Source organism: Anopheles arabiensis, chromosome 2 (assembly GCF_016920715.1).
Source record: "Anopheles arabiensis isolate DONGOLA chromosome 2, AaraD3, whole genome shotgun sequence".
NCBI classification, from domain to species: domain Eukaryota; kingdom Metazoa; phylum Arthropoda; class Insecta; order Diptera; family Culicidae; genus Anopheles; species Anopheles arabiensis.
Window position 1 is genome coordinate 21756440 of NC_053517.1, and position 27435 is coordinate 21783874.

Below are 27435 nucleotides of genomic sequence, written 5' to 3' on the forward strand. Positions count from 1 at the left end.
AAGAAAAAAACCCTCCCACAGGGAAATCCAGTAGATTGTAAACTATTGATAATGCGATCATTAAACAGCACCGGGAAGCGCCCAGCTTCGCCGCAAGGGAGGGCCGTAAAGCGTTGGCGGAAAATAAACATTTGACACCTTGTCCAATTTGTTTGCTCTCGAGCCCTCAGGGCGGGCGTGGGGATTTACTGTGCTTCGTATGCTTCAAGTTTGTGTGCAATTAATTTGCATCTTTGACGTTGGCGGTGCAACCATCGGATCGTACGTAGAGCCCGAATCTCGCGCTAAACGCTGCACCCCAGCGGCAGCGGATAAAGTTTCTCTGTGGACCGTGGAAAAGTTCTTCCTTCCCCAACAGCTTCATGGACCGCAGCAACAAACGCACCAAACTTTTGCCCAAGCGGAACTGGAACTGGGCCAGTGACCGTGGTACATAGTTTACTTCACTTTTCATACAGCCTCGGTGGGGTTTACATGCAGGAGCTTACACTAACGAGGCGCGCGCACACGTACACTATGACTAGGGGTGGGCTAAAACATGAATGAAGGGATGCTGCTTAGTATAGCAGCACAGCCAGCAGCATTCCCAGCAGGACGGCGAGCATGCTGAGGGCGGTGCGAGTGCCCGCGCCCGCGTACATCGGCAGGTCCTCGACGGACGTGGGCTTACAGTAGTCGGCCGTATGTATCGTCGCACGCCACTTGTGATCGGGCCGGGTGAAGCGCGACTCCAGGAAGAGGTTCACCAGCTCGACCACATTCTTCGCGAGTGCCGGTTGGCGCGACAGTACCCAGGCCGATTCTGTGGAGGGGAAATTACGCAAAGGAGAGGTTATGTTGTGCTGTGCGCCGGTGGACCCTTTGGCAGGGCCTTTTCGTTTGGGGGCCTGGGTCTTACCGAGATGGTGCGTGGAATTGATCGAGGTGCAGGAGTACACGACCGCGTAGCTGCTGTAGTCCGTCGCTACGATGTCGATCGAGATGTCTGCAAAGCGGAAAGGCGCAATTAGTGTGAGTGTGCCCTTATCAAGCCATTCGACTGTGCATCGTCGCCATTGCTGCTATCGCTTCAAGCATCCGCCGACACTGACAGAACTATTGTGCGACTGAGTGTGTGTGTGTGTATGTGTGTTTTTGTGCTTGTTATCGCCTATCGATCATGGGAAAGCCCGCGCAGTCACTGTCACCACCAACACCACTTACCCGGATCGGCCGGATCGGTCGTGTTGAAGCGCTCGAAAAACTTGGGAATGCGAGCGTCCTGGTAGACCTTCGGTTCGGCCCTGCCACTCCGGTAGATCGGTTCGCTCTCGTCGCCCACCTGGTACGATTGCCGTATCTCGAAGCTGCCCTGCTCGCCGAGCTTGTAGTTCATCACCACACAGTCCTCGTGCTGGGTGGCGCTAGGATCGCTCAGCCGCCGCACCTCGTACCACGTACCATCGAACTGAGGCGTGAGAAAGAGGATAAAGCCGCGTAATATTACTCCCGCGTTCGGGTGGCTTCAAACTGCTGTGCCCTACTTCCCACTTACCTTATCCTCTTTAAAGTTGTAATCCTCCTCAAACGTCATGCAGGAGAGGGTGAGCAGACCTCCTTGATTTCCATCGACGGCACACCAAAGGCACGCCATCGCGATCATCCAACAAGGGAACGTTTTCATACTGGCTGTGCGCTGTTCACTTTTAGCAAGTTTGGCAATTAGACGCCCCTTTTCTGTTCGTTTGAAGGTCACTAGGGCCCCGTTTGGCTTAGAAAGTGATAAATTCGGGGGTAAAATGTAAACCACTGCAAGCACTGTCACACTGCGCGCCACTGAACACCACGAACTGATTTGAGCCGCTCTGGACACTCCCGACAACCCTACATTGATCTAGCGGGAAGATCACAAAGCGTTGCATCTCACGTTTGTTCTATCGGCTCTGTACAGTCGCTCTCAAATGTTTGCGCCCAGGGGTGAAAAACTCTTTTTAGGACATTGTTGTACTTTGTGGATGAATAGTGTATGTAATATATTTAATATTTTTTCGGCAGTGACATCCATATTCAGTAATTTACTTTATTTATCTAGAGAATATTCCAAAGAAATCTGGAAGTAAAGAAAATAATTCTTTTTTTTTTTTGGGACTCATTGTCGCACTACAAACTAAAAACCTTTTTGAGTAAGTTGTTTCTCATGAACAATGGCTGGCAAAACAAACGCTCTATTATTGGATATTATTCAATCAGGAATATACTGGCGATCGAGTAGAACATTTACTGTTTTAACGGTAGAGTCCTATGAGACCATCCAACCACACTTTACTCTCAATAATACCTTTCCGCGAATTCCTGCCAGATTAATTCTATGTTTTCTATAGTTCGGTGACCCTCTAACACCTCACAATAGTTTATTAAGCCAATGTACTCACTTAAGCTTACTTTTGTTCAAGCCAAGTTGGAAGCTAACCCTTTACTTGGAGCAAGAAATGGTTTGGACCTACGCTCTCTCGCATTACTAGCATATCAGCGCGGTGGCAATGTAAGGGAAACATACCGGTCGAGTTCTAATCGTGCTGCATATCGAACTGATCTGGCTGGCTCATTGACCAATTTGACCGTCGGCAATTGCACTAGCCTTACTGTGAACTATTTAGTATTGGTGTTGTGCACACAACAATCATGATTATTAATACTGATACTATCGTGTTAGTGGTGTTCGAACAACAAGTTAACTATCTTAATCACAATCAAGCAGCAAATGAAACGTTGGAATATAACACTTGCTAAGATTATGTGGTAAAACCTTACTCATTAAAATTTACAAGATTTTTGGTATATTTTGGTAAATGGTTTAATAAATGGATGCAGGCTTTGATTAGGTGCCTTGGTGAATTTAGTTAGAATTTTAGTCAGTTTAATTTCCATATTTTTGTTGTAGAGGCTTTTATTCAATTTATTAATTCTAATCTTAAAACCATTTACCATAGCAGTGAGGACTAGACTGAAAGCCTAGTCTCCAAAAAAACTAAATTTGCTTTCTTGTTTGTGTGTGCTTCTTAAAGTAAAATACTTTTATCATCGTTCATCAAAACAATGTAGATACAGATTTTTTTTTTAAATCTACCTGCAGTTAAAAGTTAAACCACATTTTTATTAGAAATGTAGTTCATAAATTATGATGATATGTTTTTAATTTATCAAATTCTTAGAAAGTCTGTGTTTTTTTTTCTGTGCATCACTGTATTTTTGTTCAGAGCGCGGAGAGAGCGAGTGATCTTGAGTGAAGTGATCGTTTCTACTCTCTCGCTCTCTGGCTCTTTCTTTTTCAACATTTCTGCCCAGTTAGCTTATCAGTGAAACGTGCTGGAGCTACCGCCGACTCGTCTCTGATACATTTGCTGCCGTATGCAGTGTGCAGATACTCTGTTACCAGGTCAATAAAGTATCCCTAAGGGCTGGGGAAGAACACAATCCATGCTGTACTGTGTTTGCTACAACGCAGAGTAACACTTTAAACATGAAGCAGGGTGATTGGCGCAGATTGAATCTTCTCCGAATCGATTAACTCTTAGCCCCAAGTGACTTTCAAGCTCATTTCAATGGAATTTAAGAACACTACATTTTTACTCCTACTGCCTCGTTTTTCCACTAAATGAAACCCTAATGCTCGTCGCTCGCTCGCTCGCCTGCAGGGCAGCAGAAGTGGGAAAGCAACCAGAAACTAAAACACTTCAAAATAATCCAAAAAGTGAAAGCTCCAAGCTGGCCAAAACACTGCTAATTATCAACAAAAGTGTGAAGGGGAGCGTGCGCAGCGAGAGTTTTCAAAGTCCTAGGAAACTCTCCATCCCGCCCTTGCAGTTCCTTCCCTTGCTGTACACCTCCTCCCCCCCATTGGCTTTGATGGGGTTCGTTTTCACCAATTCACACGGCACAAGAACTGATTTCATAAACTTTTCATTTCTCGTTCGAAACTTTTTCCCTTTTGCCTCTACAGTTTATCCAGCGATCAGTTTCGCGGTTTTTCTGACGGACCAGAGGAGAGGGGGGGGGGGGAGGGGGGAAAGCACACAAGTTCTGCTCGTAAAAATTAGCCAAAGTCATCCGGGAGTCTGTGTCGGGTTGAGCTCCAAATTGAAGATGCTGGGTGGAAGGGCGAATTTTTCATCAGTTTTGATGATGATCTGCGGCTGTGTTGAAGAAGTGTGGAAGAGACCAGCGGATAGATCGAAAGGGGCGCGGTTGGGCGACGGGATTGCGCAATGTGAGAAACAATGGTTTATGTGCTACAACGAGCTGGACTGCGAGGAAACCCGTTCGGTCAAGTACTGCCAATTAGGTGAAACTTTGCTCGAGAAGTTAATTTCTGCTTTTATTTCGCTTGAAAGTTTAGATTTTTCCCTCCTCCCTGAATAGTTTGAAGCTTCAGAGCATTAATCTGGAAACGTCGAGTATTCGATTTATTCTGCAATGTTAGGTTGAAGATTCATTTACTTTTTGGAAGAGATTTCTAAACATCATTTGTGTCATATTTGCATCTAAAAAAAGAAAATGCCAAAGTTAATATTTGTTGGTTTTCTTATAAATCCCAAACCCCTTGCAAGATGCTTACTTTGCCTGACTTTGCTCCGTGATGCGCATATCCTGTCGCACAAAGTACTTGTCCACCAGCCCGTCGACAGTGGCTTGCACCGACGAATGGATCGTTCGCTGCTTCGACAGTACCCAGGCCGCTTCGGCCGACTTGCTCTCGGACAGATTCTTGCAGTAGTAGATCAGCGCGTAGTTGTCATAGTCCGTGTCCAGGATCCAGTAGTTGGAGTTTTTCGGTGCTATCAGGAAACGAAACAGCAGTTTATTGTTCGGATCGTAAACCCTTCCCTTCCACCACTCCCCCTCAACCGTTTCAAACTTACGTCCACCGAACGTGACATTAAACCTGCCTTCCAGCGGGAACACGTCCGGGTAGCTAACCACCGCCTTGCCGATGCTACACTTGACCGTTGTGTTGGGCAACCGTTCGCAGCAGTTCTGCACCCGCACCGACCCATCCGCCTGCGGTGTGTACGTGGCGTACCCGCAGTCACAGTCCTTCTCGAAGTGTTGATCGTACCGCGAGATCTCGTACCATCGGCCGTCAACGTACTGGCGAACGAACGCAAAAATGCCAACTATAGCAGCGAAGCAAACAGCAACCGAAGAGGCTTTTTTGCAATACCTACCCTTTGCAGATCGAAATACTGCACGACCGGACGGTTGGCCGGGTCCGGGCACGGTTGACTGACGATCCGTTGCGCCAGCGCAATCGAGCCGGCCGCCAACAGCACCACAAACAAACACCGTACATCGGCTACGAACGACATGATGTCCAGTTACACAGCTCTTATCGCTACGACAGCTACCGGCAAACTGGCACGACCCGCTGCCCTGAAGGTCCCTCGCCAAACAAACCACACTTTCAGTTTCTGTTTTTATTCCATCTTTATTGTGTGCGCGCTTGTTTACAGTACGTTACTAGATTAGGCTGACTTATCTGCTGATAATGGTTGCACGCGCCCGCACATACAGACACACTGTGAGGCTGGAGTGCTGACCGGGGGGCGTTCACTCGGGGATGGGGACAGTAACCCCGAGAGCGGCAAGGGAGGGATTGGCACCACTTAACCTAATTGTGGTCGGGCGTCCCTACGTAACTACAGTGGTGGCAAAATGACTAAGCTCGGTTCGGTGGGCAGCTTTTCCTCCTCTGGGCAGCTGTGGGAAAGTGGAAGAGCGAGAGAGAAAGAGAGATAGAGAGAGAGAGAGATAGAGAGAGAGAGAGATAGAGAGAGAGAGAGAGAGAGAGAGAGAGAGAGAGAGAGAGAGAGAGAGAGAGAGAGAGAGCGAATGTGTGCGTTTGATTAATAATGAACCTTCAATTGGCATGCTTCTTGCTTCCGGTGCAAAAGCACTGCACACCACTTACAGTTCCTCGGTGTGGTTTGTGAAGCGCATGTGCGACACCTGGAAGTACGTGGAGCGCAGGTATTTGACGCGCTCGATCACGGTCTGGTTGTCCGGCAGGTTGGGTGTGCGTGCCAGCAGCCAGTAGCCCTCGACGGCCTGGCCCATCTCGGCGAACGTCACGCAGGAGTACACGATCGCGTAGTTCACGTAGTCCGTATCCACTACCCAGTAGTTGGTGGCATTGTACACTGTGGGAGAAGTAAAGGGCATAAAACTAGTGTGGATGGATGCAGCTTTTGCAGAGGTTTGTCATATGATCCGATAAAGTTGGCACACATTGTGGACTCTGTGTAACATTAAAACATGTATGCCTTGTTTGGGATATAACGGCACCAGGTGACGTCCAGAAAGTGTACATTAATTATCCGATGCGATCAAGAACTGTCTACTAACCTCTGCCAAACGATACGAGCAGCTTAGCAGCCGTGGTAGGTGCCGTAGTAGTGTTAGCGGTTTCCTGCGCCGGCTCCTGGCTGAATACACCGCTACCGGTGAAGGTGTTGACGGTACCATTGTGCGGCAGATAGCCACGATAGTTCACGTCGAGCGTTTCGAGCGGTTGCTGCCATCGGTACACGATCGACACGCACTCCATGTTGCGCTCGTAGTCCTGCTCGTACCGTTCCAGCTCGTACCACTTGCCAAGATACTGCGAAAGCATGTGAAAGAGATATGTAGTGTCGCGTTTTTATCGCTTTTAATTAACAAACGAAACGTGTCGTCGGAATCGTAGAGAAATAGCCGAAGTCGAAGGTTAGAATACAGCCACCTTATTATACAGAGCCAGCCAGCCAGCGGTCGTATTGGCGTCGGGCTAACGCCATCATTAGCTCTACCCAGCAAGAGCCCCTCGGCCCCTCGTACAATGAAAAAGGCTTTTACGAAAGACCTCCCAAACGACCACCGCACATTCGCGAAGCGGCGCCCTTCTCGATGGATCGATCCGTCGTCTATTCATCTCCTCCTCTCGGGGACAGGGCATCGGGCGGTAATGGCTAATGTCGTCGGTGTCTTTATAAATCACCACCGCTAAGGCTGAAGTTCAACACACACAGCACGGTTAATCGTTAGCGCCACGGTAACAGCGGATGAAGAGAAAAGTATGGACCCGCGGCTTAACTATCTAACGATGGGATGAGGCATTCTTTCGATCTCTAGCCCGTTAATCAGCTGTACAAGGGAGAAGGCCCGGCTCAAGGCAGGTTATGCAAATTTTATGATCGAATGCCGGCCTTGAAACTGCGCCGTAGCTCTAATAACAACCGGGCCAGCGTGTGCTAGCCACGCATCCGATTTCAAGAGGTCGAGTTCGCCTAGTTGCCTCGGTTTGGCTGGTTCACTCGGGTTCAACCAGGTAGGCGGCTTCCCGTAAAGATGTGCTCCCGGCTCGAGATCGATGAATGAACCGGTACGGCATCGGGAACACTGGCCAATCGTTCACCGATGGTACGATTATGCAATTTTCAGCGACAATCGAAAGCTTTTTTTGTGGAGAGCAAATGGACGACGACGAGCAGGGCCTGAAACACTGCAGCATAATTAAGGCAGAAGGCATCGGTCGTTTGGTGGAGATGGCTTTTAACCGCGAACCCCGAACAATGCCGGTGACATGGCGAGATGGCGGGAAAATACGCCGTAATATTTATGTAATATGTGTGGTAAATTCGACCCACTTACGGCAAAAGGTTACCTAAACGGGATGACATTTTGCGGTGGAACTGTTTTCTACTCTTTTTTTTCTCTTTTTTATGATTTATTCACACTCACGGACACTCGGAGAAAGAGAAAAGTCTAGAGCCGGGAGTGCTTTCCTCTGCTCTGGTTGCCCTTTCGCGAACTCGCTTACCTGTTCCAGCTGAAAGTCTTTCACAAATGGCAGATTTGCCGTGGTCAGTGTGCAGTTTCCATCGCGTACCACAAATCCCACTGCCACTTGCAGGCTGCTGACGATCAGCACGGCTAATGCGACCATGTTAACTGTTTTACTGATCATAGTCAATGCTTTATTAACACTAATGTAAACAATACAAAACTACACTTGCAGTACCCTTATGGTGATAACTAAGTTAAAAACAAATCAAACAACACAAAGCTACGTGCTGTTAAAAACAAAAGCACTGTGTACCACGTGTGCCGTATGCCGTTTCGGACCTGATCCGATCCGATCGAGCTCTGAAAGTAAACTGAAGATGGGTTGGCGAATCCACCGTCTTAAGATAAAACACGATTACGACAGCAGTCTTCGGGCGCAGGAATGATGCTGCCCTCCCCAGTGTGGCTGTGTACCAGGAGCTGGCTGTAGTATTAGGATGAACATCGTTGCATTGTTGTGTCAAAGGAACGGAATTTAAATTAGTTTTTCTGCGGTGTTGTTAATAGCATTCAACATTGCTTCCTGGATTGATATTGTGTTAAATTGTTTTCATTTTTATTATCGTTCTCATAATAGTTTTTTTTTTGGAGAATTAGTATTCTATGAGCTAGAAGATTGGATCAGTTTCAGAAGCAATTTTTCATTTCCATCAATTTCAATAAACGATCTTGTATACATATGTCCACTATGCTGCGTCATGTGTAGCACTGTGCGCTATTTGGTCATGCCGATTGCATACCTTCAGGCGGCCTTTTTTTCTAATTCGAAACGTTCAAATTAGACTGTTGTGTTGTTTAATTGTTTAATTACACACCAACCCGCGTTAAATTGGTGTACAATTTATAATTATTTGTTACTATTATTGATTTCTTTACAAGTCATGCCATTGCTTGGTTTTACAGTATCGTCCATCATTTAATTTACGATAGAGGTTCATTACAGTGCAATGCAATAATTATACCATTATAAGAGCATGGTAGTGCAGTAAATAGAGATGGTAACTCTTACAAGATCGGAACCATCTCCCGGCAACAAAAATTATGGCCGCGTAGATCGTGATGTCTAAAAATTGCTTATCGCACCGGAATGAAGGTTATCAGTACTCTCTCAGTAAAATAATATAGATTGAGTTTTTTCTTATTTATTTTAGTATCTTTATTCGCACCTTATTGCTCTTCTGCTCTTCACCTTACTGCTCTTCACTGTGTACTTCGCTGTGTTTTTTACAATAAACCGTTTCGCTTAATGTTGCAACTGTGCAGAGATGAAATTCAAGCAAACGGAGACAAAAGGAAAGGTTCTTATTATTACAACCAATGCAATGCTAACAATCTGCACTTACCCTTCGGCAAAGTGTTCCGTAATGATGAGCTCATCGTCGATGATGCCGTTCTGCTCCTTGAGCATTTCAATCTTCTCCCTCAGCTCTTCGTCCTCCGGCAGCGCTGGGGTGCGGGAAAGCAGCCAATAGTATTCTGTTTCCATAGAAAAAGGAGCAAACAATGAGAAACCCAGGATGTCAAATGAAGCATACAATTATTATGATTATGTCTGCCCCTGGTCAGGTCGGGCTTAGGGGAAGGTGGGGCGCCTTACCGAGCGATCGTTCCTCTCCGATCGGTTCGCAGCTCCACACAATCGAGTAGTTCTCGTAGTCCGTATCCAATATCCAGTAGTTTGATTCATCATTCGCTGCTCGATGGAAAAAGGAGGGAAATTAGAGCTTTAGTTCCGGGGAAAGGAAAAAACTCCGTCACACCACTCACGTGCACCGTAGAATGAAACGTTCAGCTTTGCCTCCAGCACTTCCGCCTCCGGGTAGCTCAGCAGTGCCAGTCCGTCCACGGCGTACAACAGCCCGTCGGTGAGCCGGACGGCCGAGTTGAACACCCGGATCGAACCGTCCTCGTACCGGCTGTACTCGGCCGTTACGCAATCCGTGTTCTGCTCGAAGCTGGCCTCGTAGTGTTCCAGATCGTACCACAGGCCGAGATACTGAGGGGCGACGTCGCGTGATGTGAATGTGTTTGATTGAAGCGATAAGGAGGAACATATCACTCCCGTTCGACACTTACCTGATCCACCTGGAAGTCCTGCACAACGGCAACATCCGTACGGCACGGTCGCTCGAAAATCGTCCCCTGTACCAGGGTGGCCAGGAAGAGGGCACCACAAACCAATTGCTTCAACATTTTCACCGATGTAACTTTAAACCGTCGTGCCAAAACTTGCTTTCAGCTAATGTGTCTTCGTATCCCATGGCCGGCGCTGGTGGCACATCTCCTTTTTATATCATTTGCATAGATAAGAATGTGTTCCCCGTCGAAAGACAAACACACAAGCCACAAATCAATGGTGCGATAAGATTCATCTCCGTTCGATTCATATGCAACCACTATGTATCATTATCACCATCATCAACGTCATGATCATTGCCCTGGATTGGAGGGTGCGTTGTGTGGTCGCGGTGCAAACAAACAAGCTGGGTAGGGGATCGTGGGGCATAATGGCCATGAGTTTGGTCTGTATCTCATGGAGTAAATCAGTGGAGTAAAGTGATTTTGAGGCAGTAATCGATACTGTTACTTCTTCTTCTTCTTTTTGGCTCAACAGCCGTTGTCGGTCAAGACCTGCCTGTACCACTTGTGGGGTTGGCTTTCAATGACTGTTTGGATTACCCCCCATAGCAGGATAGTCAGTCCTACGTATGGCGGCACGGTCTATTTGGGGCTTCAACCCATGACGGGCATGTTGTTAAGTCGTGCGAGTTGACGACTATACCATGAGACCGGCACAATCGATACTGTTACACTTCAATTAAATCTGAAATATTAAAGCGTTATATTGAGCATTATTATTATTATTGAACGTTTTTTACACGTTTTTTTTTTTATTAAAGCCTCTCGGCTATGAAAATGTAATGCTCGTCAAATCGCCGTGTTTTGCGAGCATTATTCTCACCAACTCTCTCAAATGCGTTTTTCGCCTTTCTCTATTGCTGTTTATCTTTCTCGCTCCACGTTGGATTTCGCAATATACTTGAAATGATCTAAGTAACCATGTTCAGAAAACCATAAATGTTATTTCACAGTACAATGTCTGATGATATATGTCTGATGATATATGATATGTATGTAGTAGGATGAATCTATTTAACAAAATATCAAAGAAATTAGATATAACATACAAAAAATAACTTAAAAAATTAAAAAAAAACGCGTTTGAATGCACTAAAGTCAAAAATATTTTTGAATGAAAACGTGTTTTTAAATGTTTTAATTTTAATTTTTTAATATAATAATTTCCTCATTTATTTATGAATCATACGTTGCAGTAAGACATTTTAACCGTGTAACCAATAGACGCAGTTGACCATTTCGCTTGATCAGACCGTTTTGCCCCGCATTCCCCTTACAGGTGTAGGTGTAGCATGATTGGGAACCATCCCACCCACTCGGCAGAGGGGGTGGTAAGTGTGTGGTGACAAACCGTTGTGCTGTTTGTTCGAGAATTCATTTTTGACCGAGTCATGGCTGCCAAAAACAAACCCTTTCCTCCCGTCCCCCACTCCTACCGAAACAGCCAAAAATTGAAATATCATTCAACCGGAAGCCATTAAGGCAGGGCGGTTTCGAACTCCGAACACCGACGACGAGTGGGGCGACATTCCGGCTGAAGGCTATCTCCGTGTTTTGGGTGAGGTATGATAAACGAACGTTACATAAACTTGGTCGTGTCACTCTACCCACCGTTTCGGGGTTCTTATCGATAACCCCGTACACACATGCCACCCCTCCCGCACCCCACTGGGATGGGTGAAGGTGTAGCCGGGGTACAGCCGAACCGAAATTGCATCGCGTGTCGGAACCAATTTTATGCTTCGCTGAGAGCGAAAGAAAATTTCCGACGTCTGGCCGGAACGGGTTTGATGTGTGTCGCCGGTGTGACAAACACAGTGTATCGTACAGCGGACCCAAACCCGGTGGGTTGGGTTTTCTGAGAACCCAACGTGAGAAATGAGTAAGATTCTAATCACGCCATGTTCTTCCGCTGTTTCGTTCCCGTATCTGGCTCAAGAATGGTTAGGGCGCTTATCAATCGTTGTTGTAAGATATATTGCACCGGTAGGTGGTGGTAGGGTCACTCGCTATAAAGCCTTTTGCCGGTGAGTTGACCCACCACACAGTGTACCTGGAAGCGTACAGGAGCTCCTCTCTCCAAAGCAAGCAAGCGGACGACAGACCCGTTTTCACAATGCAAACTGTTGCACTTTCGGTGGCCATCGTGTGCCTGTTGGCCGGTGCCGTGTACGGCGGGCTCATGTTCGACCGTCCCTGCCCGACCAACGTGCCTGTGAAGCAGTACTTCGAGGTGGACAGCTACCTTGGCAAGTGGTACGAGATGCAGCGCTACGAGAGCGAGTTCGAGGAGAACTTTGACTGCGTGCAGGTGCGGTACACGCTGAACGAGGACGACTCGGTGCAGGTGTCCAACTCGGCCTACAACCTGTTCAACGGATCGTCGATCAATGCGCTCGGCCGGGCGGTGCTGTCCTTCCCGGACGAGGAGGTCGTGCAGGGCAAGCTGAACGTGTCCTTCTTCGGTGCACGTAAGTTGGCGGTCGGAAGGTTGTGCTGCACTAGCACGTTGGTGTGATGTTGACGTGTATCTCTGTTTGATCTCACAGCAAATGACCTATCGAACTACTGGGTGCTGGATACTGATTATGAGACGTTTTCGGTCGTCTGGAACTGTCAACCGCGTGGCGAGGAGCAGTCGGAGGAAAGCTTCTGGGTGCTGTCGCGAACGCCAACGCTGCCCGCCGACACGGACGTGCTGTTCCGCATACACTACATCATGCGGCGGTACATTGATCGTAGTCTGGTGCGATTCACTAGCCAGCTGGACGAACGGTACGTAGAAAACGTGAACGTTACGATCTTTGGGTTTTAGATCGGTTTTTAATATAACGATCTTCTACCGACTATCTTTTAGGTGTCCTGTGTTTTAAGGATGATCTTCTCCAGTGGGATCAACAGTGGATATAAACTTACCAATTAACTGTACAATCCAAGGTCTGTTTTTGGACAATAAACCATAATCAACTACGTTTTACATTCATGTGCATGTGATACCTTGAAAGTCCCATAATCTGGCTTTTTTGTGTCATACTTTATCTTATCGACACGTTATTGAGTTTAAGGCAGAAATCCAAAGCTTATCAGCTTGTTTTAAACCAATTCTCAAAAAAAAAAAAGAGTTTCGTGAGTTTTACCGCCTTACAGTCGCTTTATTGTTTTTTTATGAGAAAATCACTCCAATTACACACTGTTAGTACCTTGTAAGAGTTTCTAGTACGATCGGGGGCATCGTTCGTCCGATTGGTTCGGCACTTCGAACTTGGACGCGTCGGCGTACTTCTTCACCAGCTCGTCCACGCGCTTCACCACGGCTTCGTCGGTCGGGAAGGTTGGGTTGCGCGAGAAGATCCAGAAACCGACTAGTAGTATATTGATAGGATAAGATGTCAGTTGTGAGTGAGAAAGATCGTTCACTTTATTCGTTTGCCTTCCTCGATACTTACGGACATTCTTGGAGGGATCGCGGAAGAACGGCTCACACGACCAAACGACGGCGAACGAGGTGTAGTCGGTGTCCAGCACCCAGTAGTTGCTACGATCGGCCTCTGTGGGTTGATTTGAGATAAAACAGTAGCAGATTTGTTATACGCTCGCCCTGTCTCGCTTCCTTCTGGTCAGCTCCACTCACTTGCTCCGAAGAACGCGACGCTCAGCTTGGCCGGATGGGTCGTATCGTCCGGGTAGGATACCACGGCCGTACCGTCCGCCACCACGCGCGTATTGTTCGCCAGGCTGAAGGCACCATTCTTCACCGAGATGCTGTTGTCGCCCGTCTTCTGATACTCGGCCACCACGCAGTCCAGATCCTTCTCGTAGAACTGCTCGTACCGCTTGATCTCGTACCAGCGGCCGGCGTAATCGTTCAGCGAAAAGCCACTCATCGCCGTCACATCCTGTGGGCAGGCCTCGTCCGTCAGCAGCCCGGCAACACAGGCCACTAGTCCCGCTAGCAGCAGTACCGTCGGTAATGCACTCATACTGATTGTGCGGAGTTGGTTGTTTTGCTTTCCCGGAGAACCTTTCGCGCTGCGATCAACAGCAAGACTGACCGGGCGATCGTGTGCTGGCTGTGCAAGAAATGACCCTTAACGCTTCGCTGCTCACTGGAGCTCTATCATGCCGGACGGTTGTGACTGTATTTATTTGTATTTTTGGTAATGGTGAGAATGGGAAGAGAACATGAGGAGGAAGGAGGAGCTGATCAGTAAATAGAAGCATTGACCGTCGGACGGACGACCGTTCTGTGGTAGCTTCGAGAGAACGATCGTTTCTGAGTCGCGATAACCTCAGCACACCTCAGCACACCTCAGCACCTCAGTCTCTTCGTGGCACCCCAGGGCGCAAAAGAAACACAAAGCTGTTGTCCATGTACAAAGAAGACGATCATGTTGGGTGCGATCGTGAGAAACGACTAGAACAACGTATGACAGGTGTGCTAAAACGAATCGGATGAGAAGATTGTTTTCGATCGGCAAACAGCTCCCCCCCCCTCGAAAACAAAATAGAAACCATCTAATCATAAACACGATCGTATCAGCAGACGAGAGGGCAGACAGGTCAGCAACCGGTTTGATGGCACTTTTTTGGATAGGATTAGTGCGATGTACACAACCACTTGTCGTTTCCGCGCGCGTTTGTTTTGTGTGAATTGATCGCTCTTATCGCCCTTTGCATACTTTCGCGTAAGTGAGTTTGCCAATTGAGTGCGGTATTATGCCGGGTTGCCTGCTGTCTTGCTGTCTCTCGGCCTAATCGCGCATTTCGTGACCGCTGGCTGGGGGTGAGCATGGGAAAAAGGTTGGGCTGATGCGATTATGCAATGTATGTGTAGGTGAGGAAGCAGAGCAGCCGTTTTGAGGCGTTCGTGTGGCAAGGACGACTCCCATTAACCTTGGCAGCATCTGATCAACTCGCCACGGAACTGGGTGAGACTTATTCCGAACTGAACGGTGATTGATGGAGAAACTATTGGAAATTTTTTGAAGTAGCTTTCAGTGATTTTGTGCAAACACATGTTTTCGTATTTCATCATTGTCATTCTCATTGTCATATTAATTCTTCCTATTCAACAATTCGGCATAAACAATTATGATTTCTTAATTCAACGCTAGCTTATATCCAGTTCTTTACTAGTTCCCGAACAGTTTCTTGATTGAAAATGTGTTTGCAATCTGTTCCAAGACTGGTTCTGTATGAATTACTGGACCCAGCTTGGCTCTCTGTATCTGTTGCTGAACTCAGAATGGTTCGTTATCAGTTTCGTGAGTTCGTATAGATGTGAGGATTTACATTTACGGCTAGAGTATATTTCTGATCAATTTCTGGAACGGTACACAGCTTCTGTAACTGATCCTAGACTGTAAGAGGTGCATCAAAATCCTCATATCAGTTCTATTTATAGTCTTTATCAGCTCTTCTTGTTCTTCTTCTTCTTTTTTGGCAAAACAACTGTTGTCGGCACGGTCTATTCGGGGCTTGATCCCACGACGGACATGTTGGTAAATCGTACGAGTTGACGACTGTACCAGACCGCCCTGATCTTTGCCAGCTGCACATTAGGTCCTATGAAACTTTTTAGGCTTCGATAGGTTTATCTCTCTCTCTTTCTTTCTCCTTTCATTACCAGATCCAGCCAACAAACTTGCAGTGCTCCTCTGGAGCTGGAAGTCGCTGTCATTGTCCATCACTATCATAACAGGCACCAACCATTGTATTCCGCCGGCTTTCGCCACCGTCAGTAGGCCGTATAACTTAGCTTATAGCTTACAGGATGCTTATAGCATAGGATAGGATGATTAACTTATAGCATGCCCATCGTTCATCCTTCGCCTCCACACATCATGCCTGAACACACCGCCAAAGATGGTCCGGTGGATGCGTTGCTCAAATACGCCCAGAGTGTTTGCTTTCACCTTGCTTGCATAGCCCAAAGGCTCGGGTCCATACAGGATCACCAAGTCACTGTGCGGCATATGTTACATTTCGAGCAATCTTGAAGTCTTTTGGATCTCAGCAGTAGCTGAAGACCTTGGTGCAAGAGGCCTTAGACCTTAGACCTTAGGGACAATAGGCTAGAGTTGCTTAATCTTTAATCAACATATTATTAAAATCACATAAAATCACAGTTAAAAGCACTTCCCAATGCTTCGAAAATTAGCCCCCGATTAAAACTCATGCTTTAAATTTTACTTCATCTAAAGATTACATTTTATTGTCTTCCGGCATTAAAACATGGGATTCTTATTCATGGAATAAATTCTGTTGTTTTTGCTCAACCATCCAAATGCCCTTCTTACTGTGTTGGGCACTGCGGGTAAGCGGTAACTTCGGGATCGATCGTGCAGCAGCTGTGTAACAAGATAGAGAGCGAAGGTAGTGCATAAGACAACTGGTGGTTGCTGATATACAGTGGTGCTGAGCGCTTGGCAAGATTACTTACAAGTCCAAGTTCTGGACGGTCGGACGAAGGTCATCCTCGCTCAGGTACAGGTCGACGTAGCGCTGAACCTCGGCCTCAGCCTGCGGCGTCAGCGTGGGCGTGCGGGACAGGATCCAGGCACTTTCGGCACGCAGCGTCGTGCCCACTCCGAAGCAGCCCCACACGACGGCGTAGCTGTCGTAGTCCGTACCCAGCACCCAGTAGTTGGCGGAGATGTCGGTGGCAGCTGGAGTAGAGTTTGGGATTGGGTGCGATCGAAAGCGAAGAATTAATATCTACCGTAGCTCTTAAGGGAGTTCTGTAACTACCCCGATGGTGTACTTACTCGCATCGAAGGTAACGTTCAGCTTGGCCTCCAGCGGCGACTCATCGGGGAAGGCAACCACGGCACGGCCCACATCGGACTGGCGGACCTGACCGGGCGGCACCAGCATCGAGTTGAAGACGCGCACGCTGCCATCGTCGTTCAGCGAGTACTCGGCGGTAACGCACTCACCACCACGCTGGAACACCTGCTCGTAGCGGCGAATCTCGTACCACAGGCCAAGGTAGCGCGGCACATCGAAGTTCACGTGCACCGGAAAGTTCTGGCAGATGCCGGGCGAGACGAGCTGGCCGCTGGTCAGTCCGACCAGGCCGAGCACGAACGCTGCTGCGAGCAGTTGGATGGAGTTCATTGTGGCTGTATGGAGGTGGTCGTCTTCTCTGCTACGGTAAGGTACGGTAGTTTGTGATACTTGCCTTCCTCCAGTACAGCACTTTTATACGAACTTCCGCACAACTTGGTTATCGCATGGGTCCTCACAGTTCCCACCCTCCAAAAAAACCAAAAACATTTGGGTCCACTCGACTACCGGCCCAGGTTACTCGATCTTGATAAAACAGGGCGTCCTATCGTAAATCTGCAATTAGAAAAGCAAGATAAGAAACACGCGTTGCAGTTCGCGCCAGTCGCGGCAGTTTAGATAGTGAGCTTCCAATCGATTTCGGATTGCTGTTTTTGCGGTCAGCTATCTGATGTGCGGGAGAATCCTTCTAGAAAGTTCTGCATGTCGTACCACGGCCACCTACCTATATCGGTTGTTGTAAATCAGATTTTCCGGTATCGGAGAAACTGCCGGCGTTTTGGGGCCGTCATGTGTGTGTTGTCTTCTTACCTGGCCCGCCAGTGGCAGCAGTAGTTGCTCACTGTTTATGCGTCTAGTGTGGTGCGTACGTATGGTATGGGACTTTCAGAATGTCTGCTGTTATTGTTGCTATCATAACCTTTGGATCAGGTTCCTATCAGAGCGTGTGCAGGCAATAAACACCAGTCACCTTTGGGGATGGTGGTGCATTGGGTCGGGGGAATTTCGTTGCTTTGCGAAATCGATTTCTGATCATGGGCACGTGCTTAACCTAGTTCGATGCGATTTATTGTTACCGGCGATGGAATTGCGACTGAGAATTTCGGAGGTTCAATCACCTGCAAATGGAGGCGGCATGCATGGTCAGCCAAAGTGCAGTTTGTTAGACAATGAGCAATCCCCTCGATTTGATATCAATATCGTCGGATTTTGCATTTGACGCCGGGTTTAAGGCATTGTAAAAAGTATCTACCCAGGTGTGGCTTTTGATCAGAGTTATGGGAAAAGCCTAACAGGCTTTCTTGCTCTATAACAGGCGCTTTTACCGCTATAACTGCTACCGCTATAACTGTGGGTGTTCTCACTGTTGAGGGTTTAGCTTATTCGTTTGCATGGTTTTACGATTATTGTTCTGGAATGTATGAGTAATTGGTGCTGTGATATACTGTTATCTTCGCCGCAAATGATTGCTATTTCCTTTGCATCCCAATGCAGCTGGCAGGAACTGATAAACTTGCATTGGACAGGAAACCTTATCTAGCATAATTGAACGACAAGTTGTAAAGCTGTATGCACATGCGCAAAATTGTGCGATCTGAATGATTAAATTATGGTGCTTTTTGTGTTTCGCTATTCTGAAAAAAAGGTTATTCGAAGATACCATGAGCAATAGTGAATCATTTCACGTCGAGGATTATGAATAATGGTAATTGATGCGGAAATTGTGCAAGATCAACTGGTTGCACTTGAAATAGATGATGTGTATAGCAACGTGTAGATCAACGTTGTATTGTACTTTAAGTTTTGCCGACTATGGCATATTTTCAAACAGAAATTGAATCGTTTCGCCCAAATGCGGATGCCAAACAAATGGTCTGTAGAACTCGAATTTACACAAACTAGTTAAATAGCTCTCAACCTCGCGCTAGAGAGGCCTATCCGCGACTCGAGGGTGGAGACTACGGGAACCATTTTCTATAAGTCAACCCAGATCCTGGCATACGCTAATGATATAAAAATCATTGGTCTGCGGCTCTCCTATGTAGCAGAAGCCTACCAAGGGATCGAGCAGGCGGCAGAGAACCTCGGATGGCAGATAAACGAGGCAAAGACCAAACTGATGGTGGCAACATCAGCGGACCTACCAATAAATAGTCCAAACCTACGTAGGCGTGACGTACAGATAGGTGAACGCACTTTTGAAGTCGTCCCAGAATTCACCTATCTTGGGTCAAGGGTCAGCAGCTACAATAGCATGGTAGCTGAGTTGCGCGCAAGGATGCTGGTTGCCAACCGGTCATTTTACAGCCTGAAAAATCAGTTCACCTCAAAGAACCTGTCGCGATGAACGAAGCTGGGACTATATAGTGCCTATATAGTACCGGTACTCACATACGCCTCTGAGACATGGACACTGTCGAAATCTGACGAAACCTTCTTAGCCGCGTTCGAGAGGAAGATGCTCAGAAGGATACTTGGCCCCGTTTGTGTGGAAGGAAAATGGAGGAGCCGTTATAATGACGAGCTATACGAGATATACGGCGACCTCACTGTCGTGCAGCGTATCAAGCTCGCCAGGTCCCGGTGAGCTGGTCATGTTGTACGCATGGAAACGGACGACCCAGCCCGTAAAGTCTTTTTAGGCCGTCCACAAGGACAGAGGAAGCGTGGTAGGCTCAAACTGAGGTGGCGTGGAGGCGTTCGCCATTACGGCCGGGATAACGGACTGTGCGAGACCGTGAGCGGCATCGGACACTCATAAGGCAGGCCAAGGCCGCAGAGTATAGCTCTGGGTCAGAGACTTATCCTCGATCCATACCGATCCTTAACTTATACCGAACTCATACCAGATAACAGATACTGAGGCCTTACGGGTTGTGTAATGAACCCATCTTGTATATCGCACCAGCTGCTGTAACCGTGCGCCTAGACATACCGAGACAATTTCAAGACCGGAAAGGTGTGAAAAATTAGCCAAAATAAACAGGGTGAAATACTTCACGCCTAAATGTATGTACCCAACTGTCATTCTGTATGACATTCCTGCCCTGACATTCCTTAAAATGCAAAATTGTTCACAAGACGGGAAACTATTTCTTGTCGAATTTCTTCTCATTGAATATCATCGATTTTGGTTTCATGCTTCACGGCGCGACGTTATTTGGCGTTATATTTGGGTGCATGGATGTATGCGTGAATGTAGTGCGCTTCTTCTTAGTGCTTCTACCCTTGCTTGTATCCAATACAGCCTCTTGAACCATGTTTGTGTATCAAAGTAGAGCACACTTTGAGGCCTAAAGTTTTGCCGATTCTCGTTTAGCATGTTTGGGATGTTCCTTGGGAAAACTTCCTAGGGCCATACAAGAATTTGCATTACTAAGTTCGAATGCAGCGATTTTTTTAAAAACACTAAATACTTATTGCAAATAATTATTTTAGGTACTCAATTTGCTCAAATTTCTAATTTTCATATAAATGTACATTTATTTTTCATACATTTGAAAACATACTGTTTCGAAAATTTAAATTTTAAAGTAAAATAATGTGGTCAAATGAGCTACCGCGCACCGGCTAGTGTTACACGCATTACGCCTAAAGGTATGCAACACAAGCAGGGCGCAGCAGGTGGTTTGCTTGTGTTTAACGATTTTTCGGCGAACAAGAGTTAATAAAACGAAAACGATTAGCACAAATCATTAGGCCAGTGTAGGGTAAAACCTACATTCACTACGCAAACAACGCGTAGTGCGATAAACTAGCACCAATAATATTTATCATCAACATGCACAGAAAGGTGCAACTGAAATCACACTGCGCGATCAATATAAAACATTATTGATGCGTGTTTGTGTGTGTGTGCGTGAATCCTTTTTCCTTGAATCAGTAACTGTGACCCTTTTTTCATCCCTCAACACCCGCAGCCCTTCCACGAGCTGCTGCATCCTCATTAATTGTCCGGCATCCATCGTTTTTATTGAATTGATAATACCACCACCACCACCATCCATCCTCCTGTACTGCTATCTCACCCTTTCACAAGCCTATTAATTCCTTCCACCTCACCTAGCACACTGGCACTGGTTTTCCTTTTCGGCGGAATTTTGGCAACTCGCCTCCGCAGCACCTCCTGCCGCTAAATGGAAGTTAAATCGGATCAATATTAATGGGGCGCCCACTTACCCTCATGTGCTCTGTGTACTCTCTTTGTTCCTGCAGGAGGCTTACGTACGCTGCTGTGCATGGTGCGCGTACCCGGTTGCCCTGGGTAACCCACTCAATATTTTCCGAGCTACCCTGTTTGTCCTCTGCACTTTGCCCGAAACGTTAATGTACAACGAAATCGATTTAATTATTTATTGTCTTTCGTTTTGTGGGGATTTTGTTCGACTTTATTTTTACTTTTCTTTTGCATGCTTTCACTGGTTTTTTTGGTTTGTATGGTGTGTGGATGAAAAGTTTTCACAGTAGTGTGAAATGCAGCTGTTGCATATTTTTGTTAGATTTAAATACTTTCGAACACGCTTTGAGTGAAGCTTTGTAACTATAGCTTTCCCATAAAACTTTTTTCAATAACGAAATATTAAATAATATTAAGAATTTGTTTGCTCGTCATGCCGGAAAATGCTTACTCACATGGAAAATAATATTATAATGGGTACCATGAGTGTGGACTGTGCAATTGTTCATGTTTCATTATAATGAGCTTTCGTTCTTTATGTTTCGTTGGAACAAAACAAAGAAAAACTACATCATTTAAAAGCCGGTTATGGAAACGAACGGTCTTGTTGATATAGTTACAAAAACTACAAATACAATGCTACATTTCTTTCATGTTGATGAATAATTAAAAGAAAATAAATACACACAAACGAGCTATTCGTTTTATGTTATTTCATTTGCATTTTATCAATTTTATTAATTGTTTTCCACTAGAGTTTGTTCGTTTGTTCGTTTGTTGTTTGTTTCTGTTTTTTCTACACTGATAGGGTTTTTGTTTGTTTTTCACGACCGTTTTTTTTTACTTACTTTACTTTACTTTTTCGCTTTATGCTTTTTTCCATTGTAAGATGTCTTTGTTAGTTTTTTTTTCTTTTAATGGGAGGAGTTTGTTTGGTTTTCAGGGGGAAAAAAACAGATCGATGATAGAAAGAGAGGGACGCGAGCGAAAAGATTGATAGGGCTGGCTTGTAGTAGTTGTGGGTAGTGGTTTTTGTTGTGGTATTTTGTTTGCGATTAGCGAGCCTCTCTTCTTTAGAGAGTTTGCAATATTTGAAGAAAACTATCGCCCTTCTCCGAATGATTAGCGTTCGATTGTTTCACTTTTGCTTTATGGTTTTTTTGTTTCACTTTTACACCTCACTATGTACACGTAATCGACCTGCTGTTCCTTTATGCTTATCTTTCAATCGTTTATTTTCTCTCTTTCTCTCTCTGTTTCAGTTCATTTGGTTTTGATATAATTCCTACCTCTCTCTCTCACTCTCTCTCTCTCTCTCTCTCTCTCTCTCTCTTTTTTTTTCTTTATGTCTTTCGCTCTATGTTGTTTTGTTACGTTATTACCTCTTTTTGTTTGGCATTAGGATTGCTTTCGAATCAGGAAACTCTTCGTTTTTCTCGTGTTTTGTTTTCTTCCTTCCCCTGTTTAACTTCCCTTTTGCTACATGCTAAAATGATATGGTAATCTTTCTCTTTGCTTGTGTGTTGCACAGTTCTTTTCCACCGTTGTTGAATTTCCACTACTTTACCAGTTTCAGTTTTACCCACTCTGCTCACCGGCTTCTTCTACACACATATGTTGTATTCCCTGTGTTGTCTTGCTGTGAGTGGTTTGCTGTCAGTAATTTCATGTACACATTCTATTTAACCATATTGTGTTTGCTTCATCTGTTCGCTTGCTAGGTTGTAGTGATTTTTGTTCACTGTTTCGCAAAACACTCAATCACGACGATTTCGTGACAACACTACACGGTGTAATTTCTACTGAGGGAAGAACAGGGGGAAGGGAGAGCTAAGGTCGGAGAGGAAAGAAAGGTCGTTTCCTTTAGTCTTGTTATGTTTTTTTTCACTTACTATGCTTTCGCTAATTCCTTCCTGCTCATCTTAGTGGTAGAGGGAAGTGTGTGACGATAGGAACAGGTACAGAGAGTTGGTTGATTAAAAAAAAAAAACAGTTAGGAGGTTCCTGGTTCTCGAAAGAAAAAAAAACTCTTCTTCAGGGAATGGAAAGCAGAACTAAACAAAAAGAACAAAGGAAAAAAAAACAATAAAAAGTGAAAAACTTGAACGAAAACAATACAAATATTTCCATTACCGATTGAAAAGGAAACAAGCGCAAGAGAAACAAAGAATTTCCAAATCGGTCCAATCGAACAGAGCGAACAATTAAACAAAATACACACATACACAGAAACGGTTGCAGGAGTTTGCTTTTGTCTTCATTCATTCAGTGTTTAGCTTGTATTCTTGTTGACTTTTGTTTTTATTTTTTATTTCATTATTACGTTCTAGCCGCACTGTACAAGAGTATTTACACAGGGTTTTATTCTATCATAGTTTCATTATGTGTCGGCGCCATTTTACAATTTACCCGCGATCCCGCGTCGCAGTTGTAGGGTAGAGTTGTCCATTTCTGCGTTTCTTCTTACTTTCCACTCAAATTCTGCATAGTTAAAAAAAAAACACACAAAATCCATTTTAAAATCCACACATTGAACTGAAAATGTTGGGATACAGGCAAGCATCTCCAGAAAATGGTTAAAAGGCGTGGCTTAAAACACAAAACCCGTCATCAAGTACGCCATCATCATCATGCTGGCAGCAATTAGAAAGAGGTGTACGTGTAAACAAAAAAAAAAACAACCCAATGCATCATTATTTCGCTGTGACCATCTCCATTCAAGGAGGAGCTTCTTTGTCACGCAACCAACACAGCGGCTGCAAATTGGAATTGCGCAGTGAAAACAGGGGGGTAACTACTTGACAAAACGCAAGCGATGGGGTTTCCATCAGTCCTAAACACCAGATGGAAACAAATACAAAAAATAAAGTCCAAGTCCAACCACGTAATCCAACGTAATGATGATACAGAAATGTAGTGTAGCACACGAGTACCAGCACGAAAAAAAAACAGAAATGCAAGCGAATGTACGATCATCATCGCAGTGTAAGCGCCTGAAAGTATGCAACCCGCAAAGCAAAGCTGCTTTTAACAGAAAAAAATGCTAAAATTGCATAAAAAACACACGCTTAAGTGAGAAGAAACAGACGCAGCATGGAGCAGCAGATCGATCCCGCTTCCGATCGGTAAGGATCTATCGGCCCACAACAACAACAACGGACGCGGGGGAGGGGGAAGGAGGGGACAACCACCCTGGGGCACCGGGCGCCATTTTGCGTAATTACGTACAAATTACAACCACAAGAGTAAACTCACCGAAACCGAACACCGAATGTTCTGCCTAATTCTCTGCCCTACTGCCCCCGTGCTTTACAATCTGATCTGATCTGACCATGTGATCGTCAGACATTAAAAACGCGAAACAAAATGTTCTCAATACACGTGGGAATTGCTTTACATTCCCACGCTGGCTGCCGCGTTTTCTAAGACTAGGAGGGTTTTGTCTGAAAAGGGAGGGAAGGAGGGAGTGTGTAGTAAGACGTATATGTACATGACACGTGGTGTATGTGCAGCAACAACCACACAAACAAAAACTCCTTCCTTTCCCTAGTCACTTCGCTGCTGCTGCTACTACTACTGCTACTAAATGCTGCCTTTTATCTTCTCGCCATCGGCCTGCTTTTTCTCTCTCTCTCTCAGTTAGGATACGTGGACTGTGCTCTCTCTCTCTTTCTCACACAAAAAGTGGGGTTCACTTGTGTGCGCGGTGTGAGCGTCTAATGCGAGCGAGGACATTTGTGTGTGTGTGTGTGTTTCTTCTGTTTATAAGATACGATTATGTGTAAGAAAAGCTCTCATTTTGACTGCCATTTTTAAGTACCTACCGCACACACATACACGTCCGCACTCACTCACACAAACGACACTCACGCACATAAGTATTTCCCGTATCTGTACACAATTATTGCATCCTGCTCTGGAAGGAGCATAAATTACAAATATCTAGTAACTTTGACAGGACAGCATCCGGACATCGGGTCTTCCTCACACTATTCCAGGTTGTCTTCTTTTCCCGGGCTCCCATGCACACTCTGTCTCTCTCTCTCTCTCTCTGAACAGGCCGGGCAGAGCCTGTTTGCTCATTGAAAACTGTACACAAACGAAGCGTCTATCACTCACTAACCTCTCCTTCTTTACAAGCTATTAATTCTTCTCCTGACTACTACTGCTACTGCTACAACTACCACTACTACTACCACTACAAAACACCGTCCAATAAAGAGGGCGGCATTAAGAGAGATTGATACTAAAATTAAAATCACATTCTTGGTTTTTTTCTTCTTGTCCTTTTCTGTCTACTACTGCTCTAGCAACACATCCGCTTCGACCACCCCCTCCATCGGTTCTACTCAGACACTCAGAACCAACGCCTCTGCCTCTGTTTCTATTTGTGTGTGCATGTGTACAGGCGCTCCCCGCCGTGTTTTAGCCAAGTTTGACTTGTCCGCACACCTCAGAGCAGTATCTTGCCGTATACAATACTGGATATGAACGGTCGTCCGGGTAATACGGTAGCTTTCTCTCAAGAATCGACCACCATCGTTGATTGCGGTGGCTGCTGCTGCTGCTCGGTTGCTGTCGCCGCTACCTTCGGGTTGGCGACGGTGCCGGTCCCCGACTGTCCGCCAGCCGGCCGCCGATGGCTCCAACCGGCCACACTCCGGTTGGACGTTTGCGTGTGCTGACTGTAGCCCGAGTCCGACCCGAAGCTGGAATCGCGCGAGTAGATCGAATGACCACCGTTGGTACCGGCCGGATGCGATGAAGGTGGTACTCCCGCTACACTTCCACCAACACCACCACCGCCACCACCATTCCGGAAGGTGGTAAACTGGGGCAGAATGTAGGGATGGTGGTAGGCAACGCCGCCGCCGGTACTGCCGGTGCCGGTGCTGCCGCTGCCCCCGCTCCGATCGCTGTACGTGTGCGACAGGCACCCATCGTAGATGAGGCCCTCGTGGAAGACGGGCTCGTGGTAGATGTACTGCGACGGGTCCTGCGACGGTGCCGATATCACGGCCAGCGGTTGCTGCTGTTGGCTCCCGCTGTTACCATTTCGGCCGTGCCGGCGTGGATTCGTTCGCGAACGGCCACTGCCATACCCACCGATCGGTGCGCCTACAGTAGTTCCCGGCGTCCGGTGCCCATTGCGGAAGATGGTGGAGACGCCGCCGGCCGACGCGGACAGCTGCGCGTTGATGCGATTCCGCCGCTCGACCGGATCGAGCGGTTCTGACGCTGGCCCGCCACCATCGTCGTCGATCGTGCTGTAGTAGTTTGACCGATGGTTGTGCTGATTGCCGAGCGAGTTGTTATTGACACTGTTCAGGTGATGATGGTGCGGATGATGGTGCAGCGGCTGGTGATGATGGTGACCCCCGGTCCCCGTCGTCGTCGTGAGCGTATGGGCGTAGGCGGGCGGCGGTAACGTCATCATGCCCCGATCGTCGTACATTGGCGGCAGTACGACCGGCTCCCCGAGCGGTCCCCCGTCCAGCGAGCAGCTGTTGAATGCCGGCGCCGCCTGCCTCCGTCCGGAGCTGCCCAGCGTCGCCGCCGGATGATGCTTGCGCGACCGGAACAATCCCAACACACCACCAACACCATTGCAGTGCGTGGTGCCACCGGTTCCGTTGGGCAGGCTGGAACTGCCGCTGCTGTTACTATTATTGTTATTATTATTATTGTTGCTGTTGTTGTTGTTCCCACAATCCGTGCTGGAGTTGGAGTTGCGGTTGCTGTTGCTCGCGCTGCTGCTGCCGCTGCTGTTGCCACCACCGCTGCTTCCATTATTGTTATTGTTGTTGTTGCTATTGCCAGCTCCGTTGAGGCCGCCGGCGGACGAAGACGGTGGCACTGCCGCCGTTCCGCCCCGGTGGTGGTGGTGGTGGTGGGGGTGTGCCAGCGGATGTGTATTGTCATTCCCGGACGAGGACGAGGACGACAGGAGCGAGTTGCGCTCGGTGCGGTTCCGCTCCAGGTAGGCGGACGATGGGCCCGAACCCGCCGCCGTTGCTGGTGCTGGTGGTCCACCAACACTCCCCTCTACACCCGCAGCACAACACCCGCCAACGCCGCCGCCGTCCGTAACGGGCATGGTCGAGGCGGAAGCGGTCGTGACCGCACTGTTGCTGCTGCCGCCCCCGTTGCTCCGGTCGTGGTAGATGGTAGCGACCGTGGTGCCACCGTCCGACGGCGACTTGTGGAAGGACCGGTCGCCCGGCAAGCTGAGCTCGTCCTCGGCAAAGTCGTCGTCCGACTGGATCGGCGGCTCCGAGTCCGTGTCCCGGCCCGGCCCATGCTCCAGCTCCTCGTACACGTTATCGTGCGACCGGTACGGATCGGGGCCGGGCGACGAGCAGATGAACAATGGTGGCGACCGTGGCATCGGATATCCGCTCGGATAGTGGATCTGCTTCGCGTGCAGCTGTCAAGGGAGAGAGAGAAAGAGAGAGACAAGAATTAATGCT

At 47.1% G+C, this 27435-nt stretch overlaps 6 protein-coding genes across 12 annotated transcripts in view; 1 reads left to right on the forward strand and 5 right to left on the reverse strand.

The window, feature by feature from the left end:
• Window positions 1-389: 389 nt before the first annotated feature.
• LOC120897391 lies at window positions 390-14090 on the reverse strand. Its single transcript, XM_040302239.1, has 17 exons — window positions 13631-14090; window positions 13446-13547; window positions 13216-13361; window positions 9937-10002; window positions 9628-9856; window positions 9458-9553; window positions 9204-9336; window positions 7835-7973; window positions 6382-6637; window positions 5948-6176; window positions 5205-5355; window positions 4899-5127; window positions 4600-4814; window positions 1535-1873; window positions 1204-1447; window positions 899-985; window positions 390-802 (listed from the first exon to the last, which is right to left on the reverse strand). The coding sequence occupies exons 1-17, from the start codon at window positions 13977-13979 to the stop codon at window positions 558-560; spliced, it is 3255 nt and encodes a 1084-aa protein (XP_040158173.1). The 5' UTR covers window positions 13980-14090; the 3' UTR covers window positions 390-557.
• Window positions 5445-8178, reverse strand: LOC120895032 (apolipoprotein D-like). The gene is made up of 4 exons (XM_040298021.1): window positions 7835-8178; window positions 6382-6637; window positions 5948-6176; window positions 5445-5736 (listed from the first exon to the last, which is right to left on the reverse strand). Exons 1-4 carry the CDS (start codon window positions 7979-7981, stop codon window positions 5676-5678), a joined length of 693 nt encoding a protein of 230 aa, XP_040153955.1. The 5' UTR covers window positions 7982-8178; the 3' UTR covers window positions 5445-5675.
• On the reverse strand, window positions 8992-10107 carry LOC120895034 (apolipoprotein D-like). The gene is made up of 5 exons (XM_040298023.1): window positions 9937-10107; window positions 9628-9856; window positions 9458-9553; window positions 9204-9336; window positions 8992-9115 (listed from the first exon to the last, which is right to left on the reverse strand). The coding sequence occupies exons 1-5, from the start codon at window positions 10051-10053 to the stop codon at window positions 9085-9087; spliced, it is 606 nt and encodes a 201-aa protein (XP_040153957.1). The 5' UTR covers window positions 10054-10107; the 3' UTR covers window positions 8992-9084.
• Window positions 11883-12976, forward strand: LOC120895035 (apolipoprotein D-like). Its single transcript, XM_040298024.1, has 3 exons — window positions 11883-12470; window positions 12549-12774; window positions 12857-12976. Exons 1-3 carry the CDS (start codon window positions 12116-12118, stop codon window positions 12870-12872), a joined length of 597 nt encoding a protein of 198 aa, XP_040153958.1. The 5' UTR covers window positions 11883-12115; the 3' UTR covers window positions 12873-12976.
• A 2089-nt stretch (window positions 14091-16179) lies between the features above and the next one.
• LOC120895033 (apolipoprotein D-like) lies at window positions 16180-17168 on the reverse strand. The gene is made up of 3 exons (XM_040298022.1): window positions 16767-17168; window positions 16442-16667; window positions 16180-16349 (listed from the first exon to the last, which is right to left on the reverse strand). Exons 1-3 carry the CDS (start codon window positions 17116-17118, stop codon window positions 16295-16297), a joined length of 633 nt encoding a protein of 210 aa, XP_040153956.1. The 5' UTR covers window positions 17119-17168; the 3' UTR covers window positions 16180-16294.
• Window positions 17169-22179: 5011 nt separating this feature from the next.
• LOC120894929 (uncharacterized transmembrane protein DDB_G0289901) overlaps window positions 22180-27435 on the reverse strand; it is a 137449-nt gene continuing 132193 nt past the window's right edge. For all 7 annotated transcript variants that reach the window (XM_040297828.1, XM_040297827.1, XM_040297826.1 and 4 more), the window contains one exon: window positions 22180-27392. In XM_040297828.1, the coding sequence (XP_040153762.1) occupies window positions 25488-27392 (1905 nt within the window). In that variant the 3' untranslated portion in view covers window positions 22180-25487. The remainder of the gene's footprint in view (window positions 27393-27435) is intronic.

Excerpts from the sequence above, each read along its gene's own strand:
- LOC120895035 (XM_040298024.1), top strand. The coding sequence starts at position 12,116 with ATGCAAACTGTTGCACTTTCGGTGGCCATCGTGTGCCTGTTGGCCGGT. Across the intron at positions 12,471-12,548 it reads CGTGTCCTTCTTCGGTGCAC|CAAATGACCTATCGAACTAC; the intron begins GTAAGTTGGCGG and ends TTGATCTCACAG.
- LOC120897391 (XM_040302239.1), bottom strand. The coding sequence starts at position 13,979 with ATGAGTGCATTACCGACGGTACTGCTGCTAGCGGGACTAGTGGCCTGT. Across the intron at positions 9,554-9,627 it reads CGTTTCATTCTACGGTGCAC|CGAATGATGAATCAAACTAC; the intron begins GTGAGTGGTGTG and ends TCCATCGAGCAG. Across the intron at positions 6,177-6,381 it reads GCTCGTATCGTTTGGCAGAG|TGTACAATGCCACCAACTAC; the intron begins GTTAGTAGACAG and ends CTTCTCCCACAG.
- LOC120895032 (XM_040298021.1), bottom strand. The coding sequence starts at position 7,981 with ATGATCAGTAAAACAGTTAACATGGTCGCATTAGCCGTGCTGATCGTC. Across the intron at positions 6,638-7,834 it reads AAGACTTTCAGCTGGAACAG|TATCTTGGCAAGTGGTACGA; the intron begins GTAAGCGAGTTC and ends ATGCTTTCGCAG. Across the intron at positions 6,177-6,381 it reads GCTCGTATCGTTTGGCAGAG|TGTACAATGCCACCAACTAC; the intron begins GTTAGTAGACAG and ends CTTCTCCCACAG.
- LOC120895034 (XM_040298023.1), bottom strand. The coding sequence starts at position 10,053 with ATGTTGAAGCAATTGGTTTGTGGTGCCCTCTTCCTGGCCACCCTGGTA. Across the intron at positions 9,857-9,936 it reads AGGACTTCCAGGTGGATCAG|TATCTCGGCCTGTGGTACGA; the intron begins GTAAGTGTCGAA and ends GTCGCCCCTCAG. Across the intron at positions 9,337-9,457 it reads CGGAGAGGAACGATCGCTCG|AATACTATTGGCTGCTTTCC; the intron begins GTAAGGCGCCCC and ends CTATGGAAACAG.
- LOC120895033 (XM_040298022.1), bottom strand. The coding sequence starts at position 17,118 with ATGAACTCCATCCAACTGCTCGCAGCAGCGTTCGTGCTCGGCCTGGTC. Across the intron at positions 16,668-16,766 it reads GAACGTTACCTTCGATGCGA|CTGCCACCGACATCTCCGCC; the intron begins GTAAGTACACCA and ends ACTCTACTCCAG. Across the intron at positions 16,350-16,441 it reads ACCGTCCAGAACTTGGACTT|CTGCTGCACGATCGATCCCG; the intron begins GTAAGTAATCTT and ends CTTGTTACACAG.